This window comes from Chrysochloris asiatica, unplaced genomic scaffold (genome assembly GCF_000296735.1).
Source record: "Chrysochloris asiatica unplaced genomic scaffold, ChrAsi1.0 scaffold00042, whole genome shotgun sequence".
Classification (NCBI taxonomy): Eukaryota; Metazoa; Chordata; class Mammalia; order Afrosoricida; family Chrysochloridae; genus Chrysochloris; species Chrysochloris asiatica.
The window spans coordinates 5,671,155-5,692,136 of NW_006408560.1; the positions used below are offsets into that span (position 1 = coordinate 5,671,155).

Below are 20,982 nucleotides of genomic sequence, written 5' to 3' on the forward strand. Positions count from 1 at the left end.
CCTTCCAAGGCAGCCTGGGCCTCCTTGTATGTTTCATACTCAACTAGAGTATACTCCTGGTGGTGGTGGTTATGTACCGTGGGGTCAGTCCTGACTCATGGCAAGCCTGAATAAGGTTTCTGAGGCTGTAACTCTTTACAGGAGCAGAAAGCCTCATCTTTCCTCCACGGAACACCTGCTAGTTCTAAACTGCTGATCTTGAGGTTAGCAGCCTGACTTGTAACTACTACGCCACCAAAGCTCCTGTATACTCCTGGGTGGTATGAAAAACACATATAAAAAATCTTCTATTTTACCAAGTGTCATTGGGTATCCTCTTCTTCATATCTAAAATCATATTTAAATAGAGAAACATAATTTTTTTCAAAATTAACTGTATGTACATCATTTATCCTTGTTGTCTTTACAATATATCTGTTTCTGTCTGTCTGTCTCTTTACTATGTCTAACAAAATCAATTTACAATGTGATTTCATTTCTGCTTTGCTCTTGGCCAAGCACAGAAAACATGCAAACAGAATTGTTGTTGTTCTTGTTGTTATGTGCCATGGAGTCGGTTCCAACTCATAGTGACCCTATACATGGTTTCTGAGGCTATAAATCTTCACGGGAGCAGAAAGCCTCATATTTCTCCCACGAAGCAGCTGGTAGGTTCGAACTGCTGACCCTGTGGTTCGCAGTCTGATTCGTAATCACTACGCTCCCAGAGCTCCTTCTGTCTAAGGGTTGTGGGGAAGGGAGATAATGAAATGTCCCTTATGTTACCTTCAAGTACCCTGTATGCCCATCCATGACAAGACAGTCCTTGCTTCTTCCAACTTACATCCTCTTGCTGTTGGACACAGATCCCAAAAAGTAGATCAGCTGTCTAAGTTACTCTGAGATGTCTCCTTTTTTCTTTGATCAGGTGGATACCTTTGAAGTGGCAAGGGAGAAGAGAGAGAGGACAACATACCAGTTTTAAACAAAAGCAGTTGCTGTTAAGTCATTTCTGATTCATGATGACCCCTTGTGTTTCACGGTAGAACTGTGTGCTACAGGGTTTTCAAAGGTTGTGATCTTTTGGAAATAGATTGCCAGGTCTCCCTTTCAAGGAGTTTCTAAACTGCCAACTTCTCAGTCAGTAGACAAGCGCTTAACTGTTTGCACCACCCAAGGACTCTACATACAAGGTACCATTTATTTGTTCCCTTTTCTGCCACTGTTTCATTTCCTAGTGAGCACATGCCAATGCTGTTTCCTTTAAAAGTAAAGGCCATGCTGCCATCTGGGCTGTTGAGAAGCCTCTAGAAGCTGACTTCTTGTTTCTACTTAGGTCAGAGTGTTTTACTGTCCTCTTTGTAGCAGATTTGTAATCAGATGGAAATTAGGGGAGCTGGGAGAGGTGAGGAAATGGCATGGACTTGCTTTCTTTCCCATTCTTTCTGCAAGAATTTTCCTTCTTTGTAATAATTCAAAGACTTAGGAGGCTGTTTCATTAACTTCTCCTTTCACTTTGGTTTCTTTCACAAAGAATTGTGTTTCCTCAAGACAGTCGCTCTTGTCCTCCTCATCCATCGACCATAATGTCTAACAAGACAATTTCTAAAATGTTGGAAGACTGCACAATCCTGCAATGTTTTTAAAAACAAAAGCAGAGTTTCTGTAAAGAATTTTATTCAAATTCAAAAATTTACAAATTAGGAAGCGCCAAAATCAAAGTTCAAAATGGCATTCTGGAGAGGGAGCTAATAAGGTTATGTCTTTTGTAGTCAATTTTACAGAACTTTTTACAGAGCTGGGAAGAGTAGGATGGTAAATTTGATTGGTTGACATTCAGCATGCTCTTGTAAGACTCATTTATAAAGAATTTCTAATGGCTGGAGTACTCATCCTTAGCCATAATTTCCTGCATTCTGGACCTGCTTCCATCTGTTTCCTGCAATGTTCTGGGTGGGCTACCTTAGAATGTTACATGACAAGTTGTCTTGGTCAAGAGTGTGGTCATGGGCAATGTACTCTGAAAAGCAAAAGCAGGGTCCTAGGAATAAAATGGAGTCTGATTCAGACCTGTGTCCGCCATTTTAGTTATGCCAAGTGCCTCAGTTTTAGAGCACTCCTTCATAAATGATTCCTTCCTCATTTCCATTCAAATTTATCTGTTTGAAGCAGGTAAGGTATAAGCTCCCTGAAGAAGTTCCTTATTCCCTGATTAAGGGTCCATTGCTGATGAGGGTTTACCATATACTTTAGCAGCACTTGTGTTCTGTAAGAAGATGCCTCTTCAATGAACTATTGTGACAAGTACTGACACCCCCAACAGTGGCAGGGAAGGTCAGTTTCCCACTTTTTAAAAAAAAACAGATACAGAAACTTAGATTGAATGTGCCTGCCCCAGCTTAGGGGGACTTTGGTAGGCCTGGGCTGTTCATATAAGAAGAGTCTTTCTAACCATATGGATGATCTGCATAATACAGCTCTGCTCTCCTACACCAAGTTTTGTGGGAGCATACTCAAGACAAAGGATTAGGCAGGGTGTCATGCACTTCTCTTTGGAGCATTCCATTCCTCCGGATTAGGGTTTTCCATAAATGGAGCAGGCAAGATCTCACGTTGGACTGTGACTAACCATACTGTTTTGGAAGCTCTATTGTTTAAATATGCTGAATTTTTGACCAGATAAAACCCCAAGCTATGCTAACAACTAAGCATCACTTGTACATAATAGTTATCTGTCAAGTATCAGCTGAGTGGAGCAAAACAGGATAAACCACACTTGGCTGTTTTAGAGAGAGGGATGAGACAGCACTGGGCAACTCTGTGATAAGTAACAGGTTGTTCATCACTGAATTTTGCTAGATTTTACAAATGAAAAAGAGTGTTAAAATAGCCCCATACAGATATCATGTCTTCCTGTTGTTGCTGGACACCCTGCTAACTCATTGTTGTTGTGAAGTGCTGCCAAGTCGGTTCCAACTCATAGTGACCCTGTATAGGGTTTCTGAGGAGTGGCTGGTGGGTTTGAACCACCAACCTTGTAGTTACCAGTCCAGCACTTATCCTACAGTTCCATACCAGGAATCCTGTCTTCCTTGTAGGCTTATGGATAAGGAAGACCAGTTAATACCATTATTATTCAAATTTGCACTCCAAAGAGTATTTGTACATGTAAAAATTATGCTACCACTGAATTGTACACATAAAAAATGTTGGATTGACAAATGTTTTGTATATTTTTTACAACAATTAAAAATACATTTTAAAGTTAGTAAAACAAAATCATGAATACTTAAATATTTGAAGTTGAGAGATTTCTTGCCTACAGCATAAGTTCTAAAATCCTTAGCATGACATACATTTTCACCCTAAATTGTATTTCCAGCTTTATTTCCCAGTCTCACATCAGGCATACAGAATTTTTTGCCATTCTGATTTTCATCCATTCAACAAATATTGGCCAAATGTCTACTATGAGCCAGGCACTTCTTCATTTGGGGTTATAGTTATAAAATGAGTCTCTATTATGAAACTTGCATTTTAAAGGGAAAAACAGACATTAAACAAATCTAAAAGTAAAAAGAAGTCCGGGTATGGTACTGTAGGATAATCACTGGACTGTAAGGTTAGTTTGAACTGCAAAGTCAGTGGTTCAAATTCACCAGGCACTCCTTGGAAACCCTATACAAGCTTGCTATGAGTCAGAACCAACTCAACAGCACTTTAACAACAACAAAAAGATATAAAGATAATTAAAATTCTGATTTAAGTTCTGTGAAGGATATAAACAAGCTGAAGTCTAGGAAGGTAGAGAAGACACTGAGATGAGAAAAAGCTTGCAAGATGTTGAGGGAACATCTAGCAAGCACTTATCAGGTGAGGGAAAGAATGGTGGTGGAACAAAAGGTTGATGACATAGGTAAACAAGGCTGTGTGACTTGGAAATTTATTCTAAGTACAACAAAAAAGTTAAAGGTTTAGTACCTTCATCAAAGGAGCCCAGGTAGCATGTTGTTGTTGTTAAGTGCTGTTGAGTCAATTCTGACCCATAGCGACCCTGTATAGGGTTTCCAAGGAGCGGCTGGTGAGCTTGAACCGCCAACCTTGCAGTTCAAACGGCTTTGCAGTCTGGTGCATTAACCCACAGCGCCACACCAGGTAGTATAGTAGGTTACAAATCAGGTTGCTAACTGCAAGGTCAGCAGTTCAAGTCCACCAGGAGCTCCATGGGAGAAAGATGAGGCTTTCTGCTCCTATAAAGATTTATAGCCTTGGAAACCCTACCTAGGATCACTGAGTCAGAATCGACTCCATGACACATAACCACCACCACCTTCAATGAGTAGTCCTAGCAAAATTGGATTTCCGCACTTAGAAAAATGAATCAGGGCCCATACCTCACCAAATACAAAAATTAATTCAAAATAAATCAAAGACATAAACATTAAAACTAAAGCTATAAAGGTCTTGGAAGAAAACATAGGGACAAAACTATGGGACTCACTTTTTTCGATGATAGACTATCAAATACAATAACAAATGCACAAGAAACAGAAGACAGAACAGATCATTGGGACCTCAAAATCAAATATTGTGTTCATCAAAACACTTTATCAAAAGGATAAAAAGACAGCCTATATAGACTATGAAAAAAAACAGTTGAGAATCATGTGGCGCTGTGGGTTAATGTGTTGGACCGCAAAGTTCAAACTTGACCTGCAAGGTCGGCAGTTCAAATTCACCAGTTGCTCCTCGGAAACCCTATGCAGGGTTGCTATGGGTCGGAACCAACTCGACGGCACTTAACAACAGTACCCAAAAAATATATATAATATTCTACATCTTAACAACAAAAGATAAACAGCCAATCAAAAAATGGACAAAGGACATGAACAGTCCACTTCTCTAATGATTTTCAAGTGACCCCACAAACACATCCACCACTTGTCTGTCAGTTTGTTGTACTGTGGTGGCTTGCATGTTGTTGTGATTCTGGAAGCTATGTCACTGCTACTTTAAATACCAGCAGGGTCACCCACAGTGGACAGGTTTCAGCTGAGCTTCCAGATAAAGACACAGAAAGAAGAGGAGAGAGAGACTACTTCTGAATATTTAGTCACTGAAATTCTTATGAATAGCAGTAGAACACTGTCAGCACTACAATATTGACTATTGAAACATGAGGAAGAACACCAGAATATTGTCAGATATAGTGCTGGAATATAGTGCTCCTTGGTTGGAAGGCACTCAAAGTGTGACTGGGTAAGAACTGCCTCCTCAAAGTAGAGTTGACCATGATGAAGCAAATGGAGTAGAACCCTGGGGACCTTCATTTACTTATGGGGCACAACACAAAATGAAGAGAAACAGCTATAAACATCCATTAGTAATCGGATCATGGACTGTATGAAATATGAATCTAAGAAAATTGGAAATTGTCAAAAATGAAATAGAACACATAAACATGGATATCCTCGGCATTAGTCACCTGAAATAGATTGGTATTGGCCATTTTGAATCTGACAATCACATGGTTTACTATGCTGGGAATGACAAATTGAAAAGGAAAGACGTTGCATTCATCATCAAAAAGAACATATCTGTCTTGAAGTACAACACTGTCTGTGATAGGATAATAGCCATACACCCACTCAGAAGACTAGTTAATACCACTATTATTCAAGTTTTTGCACAGACCAATAAAATCAGTGATGATGAAATTGAAGAATTCTACCCACTCTTCAGTCTGAAATTGATCAAACATGCAATCAAGATGTATTGGTAATTACTGGTGATTGAAATGCAAAGGTTGGAAACAAGGAGGAAGGATCAGTAGTTGGAAAATAGTCCTTGGTGATAGAAAAGATGCTGGAGATCACATGATAGAATTTTGCAAGACCAATGACTTCATTGCAAATACCTTTTTAAACAATATAAAAGATGACTATGTGGGCCTCACCAGATGGAATACACAGAAATCAAATTGGCTACATCTATGGAAAGAGATGATGGAAAAGTTCCATATTATCAGCCAAAACAAGGCCAGGGTCAGACTGTGGAAAAGACCATCAATTGCTCGTATGGAATTTAAATTTCTTCACTGAATCTGAAGAAAATTAAAACAACTTGACAAGAGTCAAAATGACTTTGAATATATCCCACCTGAATTTAGAGATCATCTGATGAATAAATTTGATTCATTAAACACTAAAGACCGAAGACCAGAAGAGTTGTGGGATGACATCAGGAACATCATACAGGAAGAAAGCAATAGTTCAGTAAGAAGACAAGAAAGAAGGAAAAAACCAAAATGGATGTCAGAAGAGATTGAGACTTGTTCTCCAGCATAGAGATGCTAAAGCAATTGGAACATTTTCTAATATAGTGCCAAAAGATAAGTTACTCAGGTTGTAGGGCACTCAAATTATGACTAGAAAAGAACTATGTCCTCAAAGTAGAGATAACTCTAATTATATGGCTACAGCAACACTTTCAGGAACTTCATTGGGTGTTATGGATGATTCAAAATGAGAAGCAGCAGCTGCAAGCATCCATTAATCATCAGAACTTGAATGTATGAAGTATGAATCTAGGAAAATTGGAAATCATTGGTTTGGACTCATAATGGCTCATAGTAAGGTTTTCAAGGAGCAGCTGGTGGGTTTGAACCACCAAACTTGATGTTAACTACCCACTGCTTATTCTACTGTGCTACACCAGGACTCACTCCATCCTAGGCACTGTTGTTAAGTGCCCTTGAGTTGGTTCCGACTCTTAGCAACCCTCTATAGGGTTTTTGAGGAGCAGCTGGTGGGTTTGAACTACGAACCTTGTGCTTAGCAGTCCAGTGCTTATCCTACAGAGCCACATTAGGATTCCATCCTAGGCATTAGAGAGGTGTAATGAACTGGTACTGGCTATTTTGAATCAGATAATTATGATTTACTACGACAGGAATGAAGAGGAATAGGGTCATATTTGGAGCCTTGGTGAATTGCTCATTGGGCTACTAACTACAAGGTCAGCAGTTAGAATCCACCAATTGATCTATGGGAGAAAGAGGCTTTTTGGTCCCTTAAAGATTTACAGCCTCAGAAGGTTGCTGAGTTGGAATCAACTCCATGGCAGTGGGTTTGGCATTACATTTACTGTCAAAAAGAGCATTTCAAGATCTATCTTGAAGTAAGTACAGTGTTATCCATATGCCTACAAGGAAGACCAATGAATACCACTATTACTCACATGTACACACCAACCACTAAAGCCAGTGATGAAACTGAAGAATGTTACCAACTTCTTCAGTCTGAAATTGATCAAACATGCAATCAAGATGTATTGATAATTGTTGGTGATTGGAATGTGAAAATTGTAAACAAAGGAAAATATGGCCTTGGTTATAGAAAAGGTGCTGGGGATCACATGCTAGAATTTTAAAAGACCTATGACTTAAGTGATTGCAAATACTTTTTTCAATATTTCAGAATTGCTTTCCGTTGCTTTTAATTCCCTGTTGTTGTTAAGTGCCATCATAGCGTCCCTCTATAGGGTTTCCAAAGAGCAGGTGGTGGGTTTGAACCACTAACCCTGTAGTTAGCTGTCCAGTGTTTACCCTACAGTGCCACACCAGGACTCCCAACACAGATATGTTGCTGTTGTTAAATGCCATTGTGCCACTCCCAATTCATAGCGACCCTGTATAGGGTTTCCAAGGAGCAAGTGGTAAGTTTGTGCTGCTGACCTTGTGGTTCAAACCTACTTGCGGTCCAGTGCTTATCCTACAGCACCACACCAGAATTCCACAATCCAGATATAGAAGTATGCAAAGTACAACAGACCTATAAGAATGAAAATAGAGAACCAGAGATACAATTCCAACAACAAACCCTTGAAGTAAAAAGAGGGAATAATGTAGTTACTGAACTTTCAAATGAAGAAATCAAATAGATTTCAGGAAAAAATAAATGTAAACCTAACTGTAACCCTAAAAACTGGACCATGCTTTACTTCTAGCCCGAGTCCAACCCTTACCCTTAACACTAACCCTAGTCCTAATCATAATCCTAACAATAAATGAAGTCCTAGGTTTAGCCCTATTATTGTTAAGTGCCATTGAGTTGGTAGGGACTCATAGCAACCCTGTGTAGGGTTTTCAAGGAGTGCTGGTGGGTTTGAAATGCAGACCTTGTGGCTAGCAGTCCAGTGCTTTTCCTACACCGCCACACCAGGACTAGCCTAGACCTAGTTATAGATCCAACCCTAATCCTTACTCCTGAGGAGCTCTGGTATCTTAGTGGTTACGAATCGGGCTGCAAACTGCAAGGTCAACAGTTCGAAAGTACCAGCTGTTCCGCGGGAGAAAGATGAGGCTTTCTGCTCCCATAAAGATTTACAGCCTAGGAAACCTGTACAGGGTCACTATGAGACGAAACCGACTCCAACAACACATCCCCCCACCCCCAAAAATAATTCTAACCTACAGCGCTACACTTGTTGTTGTTAAGGGCCGTCAAGTAGGATCTGACCCATAACGACCCTATACAGGGTTTCCGAGGAGCGTCTGGTGAGCTTAAACCGCCGACCTTGAAGTTCAAACAGCTTTAGCAGTCTACCGCATTAACCAGACAGAAAACCCTCTAATAAAGATATCAGGTTGGCCTTCACTCCGGAAGAAGACTCACTGACTCCGCCTACTTGCCATAGTTTGACCTCACAACAAGGCCTCATCACCTGACGACCTACCCAAGACGGCTACCGGCTCACTTCCGTCATCTTTCCAACCTAGGCCCGCCTCCTTTTGCGTAATTTTACTGTGCCGGCTAAGAGACTCAGAGTTGGCTTTTGATTGGTCAACTTCACTTGCGGCCTTTACTTTCCGCGACAGTTCCTTAAGTGCTTAGTGTCTGAGTGCCACCCGACGAGGGCTAACACGAAATCAGGATGGCGGACGTTTTGGATCTTCATGAGGCTGGGGGCGAAGATTTCGCCATGGATGAGGATGGAGATGGTGAGGAACAATGGAGGAGTTTGTGGGAAGTGGAGGAGGAACGAACGAAGGGTGTAGTAGGAAAACAGTCTCTCTCTCCCAGGCAAGAAGAGCGGGAGCCGGGTTTAGAGACTCCACCTCCTTGTTAGGACTCAGGGTGGACGGTGGGATTCTTTATTTGGATACTGTCTTAGGAAACACAATTTTTACAAATGTCTCTTGTTTTTGTTACTCATTCACTTGTCTCCTGGGACTCCAGAGAGCATCCACAAATTGAAAGAAAAAGCAAAGAAACGGAAAGGTCGCGGCTTTGGCTCCGGTGAGTGAGTGCGGGAAATGGCATGTTGTGGTCTAGGCGGGCGAGAGCTCCGAGTTTTGGAGACGTCTCCTAGAGTCAATGGGAACTGTAGGAGAAAGGGGAATTCCCGGTGATCTGGTGTGTATTCCTTATAGAAGAGGGGTCCCGGGCACGGATGCGTGAAGATTACGACAGCGTGGAGCAGGATGGCGATGAACCAGGACCACAACGCTGTGAGTGAAATGGAGCCTCTGGGGATCTGTGTCCTTAGACAGTTGGAACCAATCAAATGAAACCAAATAGGGTCAGAGAAAGTCTGAAAAAACTCTGGAGTCTTTCTACTACCGTAGTTTGGTTTAAGTTGTTGGGGTTTTTTGTTTGTTTGTTTTTACTCTTTGCTCTCAAAACCATTTTCATCTACCACCTTTCCCCATCATTAGCTGTTGAAGGCTGGATTCTCTTTGTCACTGGAGTTCATGAGGAAGCCACTGAAGAAGACATCCATGACAAATTTGCAGAGTATGGAGAAATAAAAAATATCCACCTCAACCTGGACAGGCGGACAGGATATCTGAAGGTATGGTGAGATTGCGTGGCCTCCCTTCCCCCAAGAACCTTAGACAACGTTAGTGGTGAGTTCTTTCGTATTTGATGTGATTGACCAAAAGCAAAGTTGAAGTTTGCAAATGTTTTTCTATTTAAATTGAGTGTGGATTTCGGGAAGACGATGTGAAGTGACTTTTGGTGAAATGGGAGGGGGTTTTAATACCTGTCTTCACACCCCACAGGGATATACTCTAGTTGAGTATGAAACATACAAGGAGGCTCAGGCTGCCATGGAGGGCCTCAATGGCCAGGATTTGATGGGACAGCCCATCAGTGTTGACTGGTGTTTTGTTCGGGGTCCGCCCAAGAGTAAGAGGAGGTAAGATGGAGGGGAGAATGACTGTCTTGGTGAAGGGTATGTGAGGGGAACCGAACACAGGCTTTGTGTGGCACCGCTTTGACGAACTCCTGTCTTTTCCCTAGAGGTGGCCGCAGACGCAGCAGGACTCCAGACCGAAGGCGGCGCTGACAGGTCTTCTGTTGTCCTGGTGTCTTCTGCAGATTCCACTTGACCGAGCAGTGCAGGCTTGGAGAAATTGGGCTGGGGTGGAACTTGCTGTGTTTATATTCATTGTTTACCCTTTACCTGCCTTATGTTTGAGTTGTGAATAAATGTCCAATTTTTTGTTTTCTACATTTAAAATTGCTTCTGTGCACTAACATTGGTGACTGAATTTACTATTTACAGAAGGAAGTATGGGTCATTTTGATAATACTTCTCCGAGGGACTCAATTCTGTGTGACTCCATTTTAACTGCTGTTGTTCAATAATATCTGACAAGCTTACCCAGTCCCCTTCCCATGGTTTGAAAAGTTTAAATTCTATTTTCTACATTGGTCATAAGAAGCTCTGGTGGCACTGTAGGATAAGCACTGGACTGCTAACAAGGTCGCAGTTTAAAGTCACCAGCTACTCTACAGGAGAAAGATGAGGCTGTCTGCTTTAATAAGACATATAGCCTCCTTCCAAATTTCTTGACGTAGACAAATGAATGTCTTCAGTGCTGCATCAGTGTGATGAAACTTGTATTTCCATTTGTATTTTGCCAATTCCTGGAGTCTTGTTGTTTGCCAGTGCTTTCAGTGAAGCTTATACTTTTTTCTTCAGTATCATTGGTTCTTGATTATATGATACTTCTTTAAATGGTTGAACATCAACCAATTCTTTTTGTCTTAGTTTGAAAGTTCTGCTGGACCGTATTCACCATGAGTGACTCTGCTGGTGTTTAGAATACTGGATAGCTTGCAGCATCACAGCAGCACATAAGTCTCAACAGTGTAACAAACTAACAAATAAATGGTGATATGTGACTGTATCCGAATTTATTTAACTGCTCTATAATGTTTGGACATTTATATCATTTCCCATACTTTGCATTTATAGACATGCTCAAATGAATAACTGAGCATTTGTTTTTGTTTGATTTGGGATTATTTTTGTTTTTGCATTATTAGAAGTGTATCTTCATGATAAATTCTTAGAAGTGGGATTGCTGGGTTAAAGGATAAATGCATATGTAATTTTGTTGGTAATTACTAAAATTCCCTCTGTAAAGGTTTTATTCCCAGCCACAATAATTTGAAAGTGCTTTGTTTCCCTATGGGGGGCGGGGGGAGATTTACAGACTCAAAAACTTTATGTAGGGTTACTGTGAGTCAGAATTGACTTGATGGCAGTGGGACTTGGGGGTACATTGGTCATAGTTAGATTAGCGACTCTGCTAATTTTTTTGTTTGTTTTTTTCTCCTGGCAGCTAAAAGGTCAGGGATAAAGTAAGATGCATGTAGTATTAAAGAACATTTATTTCTGCATACTCTGTCCTGAGCAGATGGATGTTACAGGGTTGTTGCTTGTGGTCCTCCTGCCTTACTTGCTGCCATGTTTGTGTCTGCTTCCAGTTGTCTCGGGCATTCTGCCACACCCTCCTCTCCTATAGGAGTCTGTGCCCAGTTCTTGGTGCCCTCTTCAACAGTCAAGGGTGAAGGTCCCATAGAGTAGGGACATGATCTAGTGGAACATTGAGGAGGAAAAGGATATCCTGAGGTTTGGGGCGACTTTATTCAGCATGGTGGGGAGAGCCAGTACCACAGATCCAGCAGATAATAAGGTGTCCAGCAGAGGACGAAGGTTACCAAGACAAGGAGGGCCAGTTTCAGAGCTTGCAGGTGGATGCGAGGGTAATTGTCTAAGAAGCAGCAGTGTGCAAATCTATCCGCAGGAGCTGGGAATGTAGAAAATAGACTCATTCAGAGCCATTGAGCTTCTGAACAGAGTACAGGATGAATTAATGGAGGAGCAGAAATAATGAGATGGAGCTGTCCTCCCACCATTAGAAATAATGGGATAATGATGTAAAAGCTGCTTTCCCCTTCCCAAGCTGGGACTACATGGTTACCTTCCCCCATGGATTGTAGTCAACATGCTGGGGAAAGGATTTTGATCAAGGTGGTGTGTTATATGTGAAGTTTCCACGTCTACCTCCAGATTTGACAGCATTAAAGAATCAAGGAAAATACCGAGATCACCTTTCTTCCTAATCCTTGCCCAATTAACCTGACTTGAGAGGTCTAGAGACTGGTTATTAGAATCAAATGCATTCTGTAAAATGATCAAGTGCTAGATTACATGTTGAGAATCTTTTGATTAGTGACTGATAAATAGCTGTCGGGTAGTTTTTCTGTTGTTAGGTGCTGTCGAGTCAGACTCATAGGGTGGCTCATAAAGTGCAACAGAAGGAAACACTGTCCCATTCTGTGTCATCCACACAATTATTTCATTTGAGTCTCTTGTGACTATCACCATGCCAATCCATTTTGTTGGGCGTCTTCCTCTTATTTGCTAACCCTTCACTTCATCAAGCTTGATGCCCCTCTCCAGGAACATGTCTGAATATGAAGTAAGTCTTGCCATCCTGACTTCTAAGGAGCACTCTGGCTGTATTTCTTTTAACACAGACCTGTTTGTTCTGGCAGTCCATGGTACTTTTAATACTCTTCTCTAACACCTGTGATTGAAATGCATTGATTCTTCTATGGTCTTATTATCCATTGTCCAATTTTCACATACATATGAGATGACTGAAAATAATCATGTTTGGGCCAGGTGTACTTTAGTCTTCAAACTGGTATCTTTGTTCTTTAATCCTTTAAAGCAGATTTGCCTTATGTAATACATTGTTTGATTTCTTGACTGGTGTTTCCATGAGTGTTGACTATGGATCCAAGCAAATTGAAGGTTTGGCAACTTCTGTCTTTTTTCCATTTATCATTATCTTATTTATTGCTCCAGCGGTGAGGATTTTTGTTTTCTTTACATTGAGGTGCAATCCATACTGAAAGCTGAGGTATTTTAAGTCCTTATTTCTAGCAAGCAAGGTTGTATCATCTGTATATCACAGTTTGTTAATGGGTCTTCCTTCAGTCCTGATGTCATATACTCCACCTTCTTAATTATTCAGCTACAGATTGAATAAGTATGGTGAAAGGATACAACACTGATGCACACTTCTGATTATTTTCAACTATTCAGTATCCTCTTGGTCTAACAACTGCTTCTTGGTCTATGTACAGGTTCCTCATGAGCACAATTAAGTGTTCTGGAATACTTGTTCTTCACAATGTTATCCATAGTCTGTCATGATTCACGCAGTGGAAAGCCTTTGCATAGTCAGTAAAGCACAATAGCAAGAAATTAGGCGGGAGACAACAGCTTTGGAGGTGAGGATTAGGGCCCAGAATTGGAATCTCACCGTAGTTCCCTTTTCTTGTCTGGGAACTGGACATACTGAGGACAACGTGGCTGTAGGAGATGACCATGATAGTCAGTGGCAGCAAATGGTAAAGATATATATAGGTGGTCTTGCCATTGATCACTGAAGTCGTCTTTGAAGATAAACTGGGAAGGGGACTGGGCCAGCTTGACATGGTATTTAACAAGAACAGCTACAGTGGATGAATAGACTAATACAAATGGCTCCCCACCAACACCCTCTCACACAGTTGTTGTCTTCTGCCAACACATGGTAACCTCATGTAGAACAGAAAGAAATGTTGCCTAATCTTGCTCCATCTCCGTTATCAGGGTACTTCAGATGGTTGTGATCTATAGGGAGTTTATCAGCTGATTTTCAGAAGTTGATCAGACATTTCTTCCTGCTTTATCTTGGTCTGGAAATTCCACTGAAACCTACCTAGCATCATAGCATCATGCAGACATTCACTGGTGGATAGGGGTGGCTACATGTGGTATCCCCCAATTCATTCATAATCTCACATGAGCATTAGCTGCTGTTGAGTCTTAACATATAACAACTGTTGCCTGGTCTTACCCATCCTCATGATTGTTGCTGTCTGAGCCCATTGTTGTAGTCACTGTGTCAGTCCATTTTATTGAGGGCCTGCCTGTTTGTGGGTGACCCAGCTTGCTGTCCTGCAGTGATTCATCCCTTATGACGATGTGTCCACAGAAAGTGAAACAAAGTCTCACCCTCCTGCTTCTAAGGAACATTTTGGCTGCATTTCCTCCATGACTGATTTGTTCATTCTGTTGTTGTTGTTGTTGTCAGGTGCCATCAAGTCGGAACCGACTCATAGCGACCCCATGCACAGCAGAACGAAACAATGCTCGATCCTGGGCCAACCTCACTACTGCTGCCACACTTGAGTCCATCAATGATGCCACCTGGCTGATCCATCTCGTTGGGGGTCTTCCTCTTTTTCTCTGACCCTCCACCCTACCCAGCATGACATCCTTCTCCAGCGATTGTTTCCTCCGGACAATATGTCCAAAGTAGGAGAGACGAAGCCTAGCCATCCTGGCCTCCAAGGAGCACTCTGGCTGCACTTCTTCCAAAACAGATCTGTTGGTTCTTTTGTCAGTCCATGGCACTTTCAGTATTCTCCTCCATAATATATTCAGTAGTCTTCACCAACACCACAATTTGTGTCCATTCTTTGATCTTCCTTTTACATAGTCAATACATAGGAGGTGATTGAAAATACCATGGCTTGGACCAGTGAGCTGTGCAGTGCTGAGTAATGGCTCATCCATGGTGCCATTTTTTAAAAGATAAGAATTATATCCTGAAAATCTTTCTCTTCCACTTAGGCTTGGGTATGGAACTGTAACCTTAAGTTTATGAAATTTTAGAAGAATCCTACCTTCTCAAGTATTCTAGATTGCACTCTAAATAAAAGAATTCACATTCTTTTCCACCTCACCAGTACTTTTACCTGAAATGATTTTCCTGGTGTGTCTTAAGGAATTCTGTGGAAAAAGAAATCTGACAAAATGGGTGCTCCTACAATTTCAGGCCATTATGCAGCCCTTTAGGAAGTGACTTAGTAGCAGTCTTTTTTAGGGTGATGGGGGCAGGAAGGGGAAGAGTGTTGTTGTTGTTAAATGCTGTCAAGTGGTTCCAACCCATAGTGACCCTCTAGAGGGTTTCCAAGGAGTGACTGGTGAGCTTGAACCACCAACTTTGCAGTACAAACTGACTTTGCAGTCTAGCACATTAACCCACAGTGCCACACCAGGGAAGAGTGTAGTAGTATTTTGTACAATGATGATAAAACAAGGTTAAATAAAATGCAGCGTTTTTCAAGTGCTGTTGGTTGCCCTTTTTGGTAAGGTGTATATTTCTGTTTGTTTGAATCAGTATTTTTCAGTTTCAAGCTTCAGGGTTACACTAGTTCTGATAATGTAGACTGAGTCATTATTCCTTAGATAAAAGGCAAGCTCAGTTGGTATCAGATCCTAGGTGAAAGACATTGGAAAAATGATTTCAGTAAGTATGAGCAGTTTAGGAAAGATGAATAGTATCAGCCATAGACATAAAAGCTTTAGAAATTATGAAGGGGCTTCAGAAAATTTGTGGAAGAATTCCATTTTTCCACAAATTTTGAAGCCCCCTTGGACTTGGAGTTACAATTAGTCTACTCTGAGTAACTTGGGGAACGGTTTCTAATAAGGACCTTTCCTCTTCCCCTATCATGAATTCATCTATTTCTGTTTATTTCGCTTTGCATTGTTAAGTATTATAGTCATTATGAGAAAAGATATTTAAAAATATAATGAAGGATATTAAGGAACAACCTTATTTCCTCAGTGTACTGGGTTGATAGGGATGAGAAATTTAGACATTGACTGTCAAAAATAGGGGGCTACAAAGGTATGAAGTGTGCTTAGTTTCAGTATGAGGACGGTAAGGTAGAATCCCCACTGAATAGTTTTCCTCTTTTCCAGATGGAAAACTCTTTTCCTGGTGAAGGGGAATGGGGGACAACAGTGATAGCATTTTATGACTCAATTGTGAATAATTGTTAGCAGGATTAATTGTGATCATCACAACTGTAATTGTAGACGATGAGTAAATCAAAGGGGGGGACTAGTTAATCTTCGTTTCAAGAATAGAGGATCCCAAGATCATCAAGAAAGAAGAGCATGAGTGGAGAATGAGATCCCTACCTAGAAAAGCTGCGACAGCAGAGATGGTGGCAGAGGTGGTGGCATGGAGAGACAGAGCGGTTGCAACATCTAGGCCCACGGACTGAGAAAGGCTGTGGGCAGGAAGCTGACTGGCAGAATGTGCCCTATAGACATTTAAATGAAAATATACTTTTTGTTTTGTGAGTCTACATCAAGTATTTTTCCTTGTTCATTTGTCAAATATAAGATGTAAATGGGGAGCCACAGGGAGGAAGTAGGATGAATGTTGCAGGGAGGGGATTGTAATAAAAATAATTTTAATAATAATGAAGGACTTCAGTTTGGTCATGACTCTCTTATTTCTCCTTTTTCCTTTTATTTGAAATGTACTACTTGGTAGCTCTATAGGGATAAACACTAGACTGCAAACACAAGGTCAGTGGTTTGCAGCCACTCTATGGGAGAACCTCAATGAGGCTTTCTGTTTTCGCAAAGACAAACCACCTCGGAAACCCTACACAGGGTTGTTATGAGCCAGGACCAATTCAACAGCACTTAACAACAACAATATAAAGCTTCCTTTCAAATACTTGGAAACTTCAACCTACAAGTAAGTGATTTCCAAATACTCACAATACCTGCAAAAAAAATAAAAATAAAAAGGCACCACCCAGCCCTCCCACAGCACTCTGCTTCTCAGATGGGTTTGATTCTACTTCTTAGATGGATTCAGTAATTCATTGCAATGACCACACAGAACTCACACACCATACTCACAGGATTTATTAGGGAAGTTAACAGGGTACAAGGCAGGATCAGAAAATGCTCAGGGCACAGTTCTTCCAGTCAGGACAACACTGTCTCAGCTGTGGCCACGGGCAGGACTGGCTAGTCCTTGACCTCTTAGGCTAGTCTCTGCCCTGCTTGGTGATGTTACAAAACTCTTAAGGCTGCTAATAAGTACCCAAAAGACCCTGCTGTAAGTCTTAGCCTGATGACATGAAGCTCAAGCTCTTGGGTCAGCAAACCTTGCTCCCCAATTTGATACTTGGAAGCACTGTATTCCACAAATAAGCCTCCTGCTCAAAGGCACTCAGCTTTATTTGCTTCATGGACTGGGAAGCCCACGGTTCCATCTGGTGTTCTAGTTCTTGATTGATTCTGTTGCTGCTACTCCTCCAGTGTCAGCTTTCTGTCCCTGGGTAGAGGAAGTTCAAAGCACAGGGATCTTGAGGTCCAGAGGACCCACTCCACTCTCGGCTTCTCTTCTTTGATAGTAGAAAGCCTGTTCTTGCTTCTGAGAATCTAGAGGACTCTAGATTCATGGAGAGGGACTAAGAGCTGGTGGCCAGGAGGCAGACTTGAAGAATGTGCCCTTTAGAGGTGTAAATTATTACATATGCCTTTTTTTTTCTTTAAAAAGCTAGTGACTAGAGAGAAATACTGTTAACGGATGGTACATGGAGGGGATTATAAGCATTGTAATGAAACAAGGTATATGATTTGTTGACTGTAAAACTGATATTCTGCCCTGTAAACTTTCACTCAAACCTCAATAAATAAAAACCTTAAAAAAAAAAAAAAGACTAGATCCCCAGAACTTTGGAAGTTTGTTGGATTTCATAAAGTGACTGGATATGTAAAATCATTTAATACAGTGCTGAAAAGTGAAGAACTTTAATTACAGACAATAGAATTATGTGTTCATAAATTCTTTTGTTTTCCCTACCTTTCCTCTTAACTCACCCTTCCTTTGCTCTATAGTTGATCTTTTTGCTTCTTATACCTTAAGCAAAGCCACGTTATTTATGCATAATTATCACCTAAAGGTATCTGGATATTGGTCACTTATCTGTTTGCTTTTCATCATCATCATTTTTTTTTTTTTTAAAGAAGTGAGTATTAAGTATTTTGTTTCTGTAACAAGGGACATTTAGAATTTGAAGTTGATGTTTAAAACAGCTACCTAAAAAGGCGTTTCTGTGAAAAGCCTATGTGTCAGCATGTTATCTGGGCAGTAGTCTCACGAACTTAGCAAAGAAAAAGATCTAAAAGGAACATCAAAAGCAGTGGAACACCCAGGTGTTCTGTACATGGCAAACTGCTATAGATGGTTTTCACTCTTCAGTTGTTTATGTGAAGTGAAACAACACATTCTAACATCAGGAAAATATAAAAAGGAGAGCTATAGCGTATTCTGAAAGTAATGTGCTAATTTAGCAATTGATCACAACTGTAAGAGGTTCAATAAATCTATTGAAACTGGTAAAAATAAAAGAAAGGGAGCAGAAACCTGGAGGGCCAGGATCATAAAAGTTAGCATGAAGTAGTCAGAGAGGCCCATGAGAGCCTAGAGACACAGCCAGAGAGAAGCAGTGAAGAGCACTGGTCCCCCCGTCTAGCTGCCTGCTTCTGGCTCCTCAGCTCTCCTGGCTTCTGTCAATGCCATGTTCTCAGAGCCCCAAGCACAGATGATGCCCTTCCTGTGTTTGGGTCCAGATGTCCAACCTATGGCCCTCTGCCATGCTGATGCACAGCTGTGTTTCCACTCCTGCCCTGAAATCTCATTCACAGACAGACAGTCTGGAAGGTCCACTGACTCTTTTCCACATGGTTCCTCCTACACATCCTGCTCCCTCAAGAGGGAGAGGGCCTTTCTGCAGCCTCACTATACCCATTCTTTCCTAACTCTCCCACACCAGGGCCACAGGGAGAACAGGAGTGGGCTAAGGACCACTGTGAGTCTGGGTCTCTCCTCTTTCCATCTCTTCTGGACTGCCAGAGCCACTTTCACTCTCCTCTTCCTCCAATGTTTCTGGGAGATGCCAGCCCTGAAAACCTCAGTGGTAATTAAGTGAGTGGGTCCCTCCACCCCACGTTCCTCAAAACCTTCCTCTTCCTTTCTAATTCACTGTCTTATTTAGTGTTGCTATAACAGAAATACCACAAGTTGATGACTGCAACAAGCAAATGTATTCTCTCTCAGTTTAGGAGGCTTAGAAGTCCAACTTCAGAACATTGGCTCTGGGGTAAGATCCTTGTCTCCTTTCAGTATTTGTAGGCCCAACATTCCTTGGAGAATTCCATGTGTTTTGGCATCAATCTTCCCTGGGATCTAGGAGCTTCACAGTTCAGGGGCCCCAAGTCCAAAGGACTCACTCCATTCCTGACTCTTGTTCCTTGGTGATAGTAGGTCCCTCTTTCTCTGATCTCTCTCCTTTGATTTTTGTAAGATAAAAGATGTAGGCCATATCCCTGACGAAAGTCCTTTAATTGACTGGCTGTTCACAGTAGATCTCATCATGGAAGTGATGACATTATATTAGATCTCATCATGGTCTAAACCACTGAAAATCCTGGTCAAGTTGACACAAAAGTATAACATTCATCCACCCTCTTAACTGCCCCTCTGCCTACCTCCATGGCTTCCCCAACCCTTGGCTCCCTCTAAAGGGCTCCATCATGTCCTGGCTGATTCTTCCTTCCCCACCACCAACCCCTTTAAACTCAGAGATGTATTTTAGGAAACAGATTACAGTGTACTGGTGAGGAAAAATTCCATGCCTCTTATCCCTCCCCGAATTCTTCCTCCCACTGTCTTGCTCTTTCCATTGAATCAACTCTTTGACAGGCCCAATTTTAAAAGGGTGTTTTTTTTTTTTTTTTTTTTGCTTCCAGGATACTGGCAAGAACTCCATGATCAAGGAATGTAGCTCACTGATTAGATAAACCCAGAGTCTGACAACACCAGTTAATAAGTCACGCCCCAGGCTCCATGAAGCCACAAAGACTGCCATCAAGTCGATTCCAACTCCTAGTGACCCTATAGGACAGGGGAACACTGTATCATAGGGTTTCCAAGGCTATCAATCTTACAGACCGGACTATCACAGCGTTCTCCCATGCAGCCATCTAGTGGGTTAGAACTGATCTTTTGGTTAGCAGCAAGTGCGTAACCACTGTTGCACCAGGGTTCCTAAGGGGGAAATAGGAGGGGAAAGTCAGGGACAACAGAAACTGGATTAGTTACCATAGAAGGTTACTGGTATGTTTCTTTTCCATCTCCTCACTCATTAAGGGCTTAGAACAAGTTTTAGATAATTGGACACATCTTATAAAAGACTCTGTACAACAGCTTCACATTCATGCCAGTTTCAGTATTACAGCAAATATGTGGGCATAAAAACTTAAGATTGTACAGGAGCAAACAAAATATACACGTACAGAATCTAGATAAATGCAGAATCAGTGCTAACTCCCACCCTAACTCCCAAAGCATCTCAACCCTGAAGGTCTCACTCCCATACCATCCCTTGTATCTTCCATGCCCATCAGAAATCAAGAAGTCAATGTCCCTCACCTGTCAAGAACATCAGGGCCAAGGACAGGTGAGGGAGGAGGGGGAGCTCCATACCTGGGTGTTCTTCTGTCTGTAGAAGTCTTCTGTGACTGTCCCTCTCCTGTTCTGTTTGCTTTACTTCCCCTCCCATCCTGCCTTCTCCCACTGGCAGCTAATACAGTTAGAAGGAATGGGAGAAGTGATGGTGGGGAGCTGTGGGGAGCCCCAGACCAAGGGAGGAGGATTGAGTGGTTTGTCTGTTTCTCTGCCTTGGTGCTGCCCACTGGAGGCCTCATATCAAAATACAAACAGAACATGCTTTTGACCATTTGGGTTGTTTTTCTGTTCCCTTT

At 41.6% G+C, this 20,982-nt stretch overlaps 1 protein-coding gene across 2 annotated transcripts; it reads left to right on the forward strand.

The window, feature by feature from the left end:
• Positions 1–8,857: 8,857 nt before the first annotated feature.
• LOC102817620 (RNA-binding protein 8A-like) lies at positions 8,858–10,506 on the forward strand. 2 transcript variants are annotated; one of them, XM_006861333.1, is made up of 6 exons: positions 8,858–8,980; positions 9,219–9,278; positions 9,413–9,490; positions 9,698–9,834; positions 10,046–10,182; positions 10,287–10,506. In XM_006861333.1, the coding sequence occupies exons 1-6, from the start codon at positions 8,914–8,916 to the stop codon at positions 10,330–10,332; spliced, it is 525 nt and encodes a 174-aa protein (XP_006861395.1). In that variant the 5' UTR covers positions 8,858–8,913; the 3' UTR covers positions 10,333–10,506. The 2 variants fall into 2 exon arrangements, with proteins under 2 accessions (XP_006861395.1, XP_006861396.1); XM_006861334.1 differs by having other exon boundaries at positions 8,879–8,980; positions 9,416–9,490; positions 10,287–10,498.
• Positions 10,507–20,982: the final 10,476 nt, after the last annotated feature.

Coding starts and splice junctions, on each gene's coding strand:
- LOC102817620 (XM_006861333.1), top strand. CDS start 8,914: ATGGCGGACGTTTTGGATCTTCATGAGGCTGGGGGCGAAGATTTCGCC. Junction 8,981..9,218: donor CATGGATGAGGATGGAGATG/GTGAGGAACAAT, acceptor CTGGGACTCCAG/AGAGCATCCACAAATTGAAA. Junction 9,279..9,412: donor AGGTCGCGGCTTTGGCTCCG/GTGAGTGAGTGC, acceptor TATTCCTTATAG/AAGAGGGGTCCCGGGCACGG.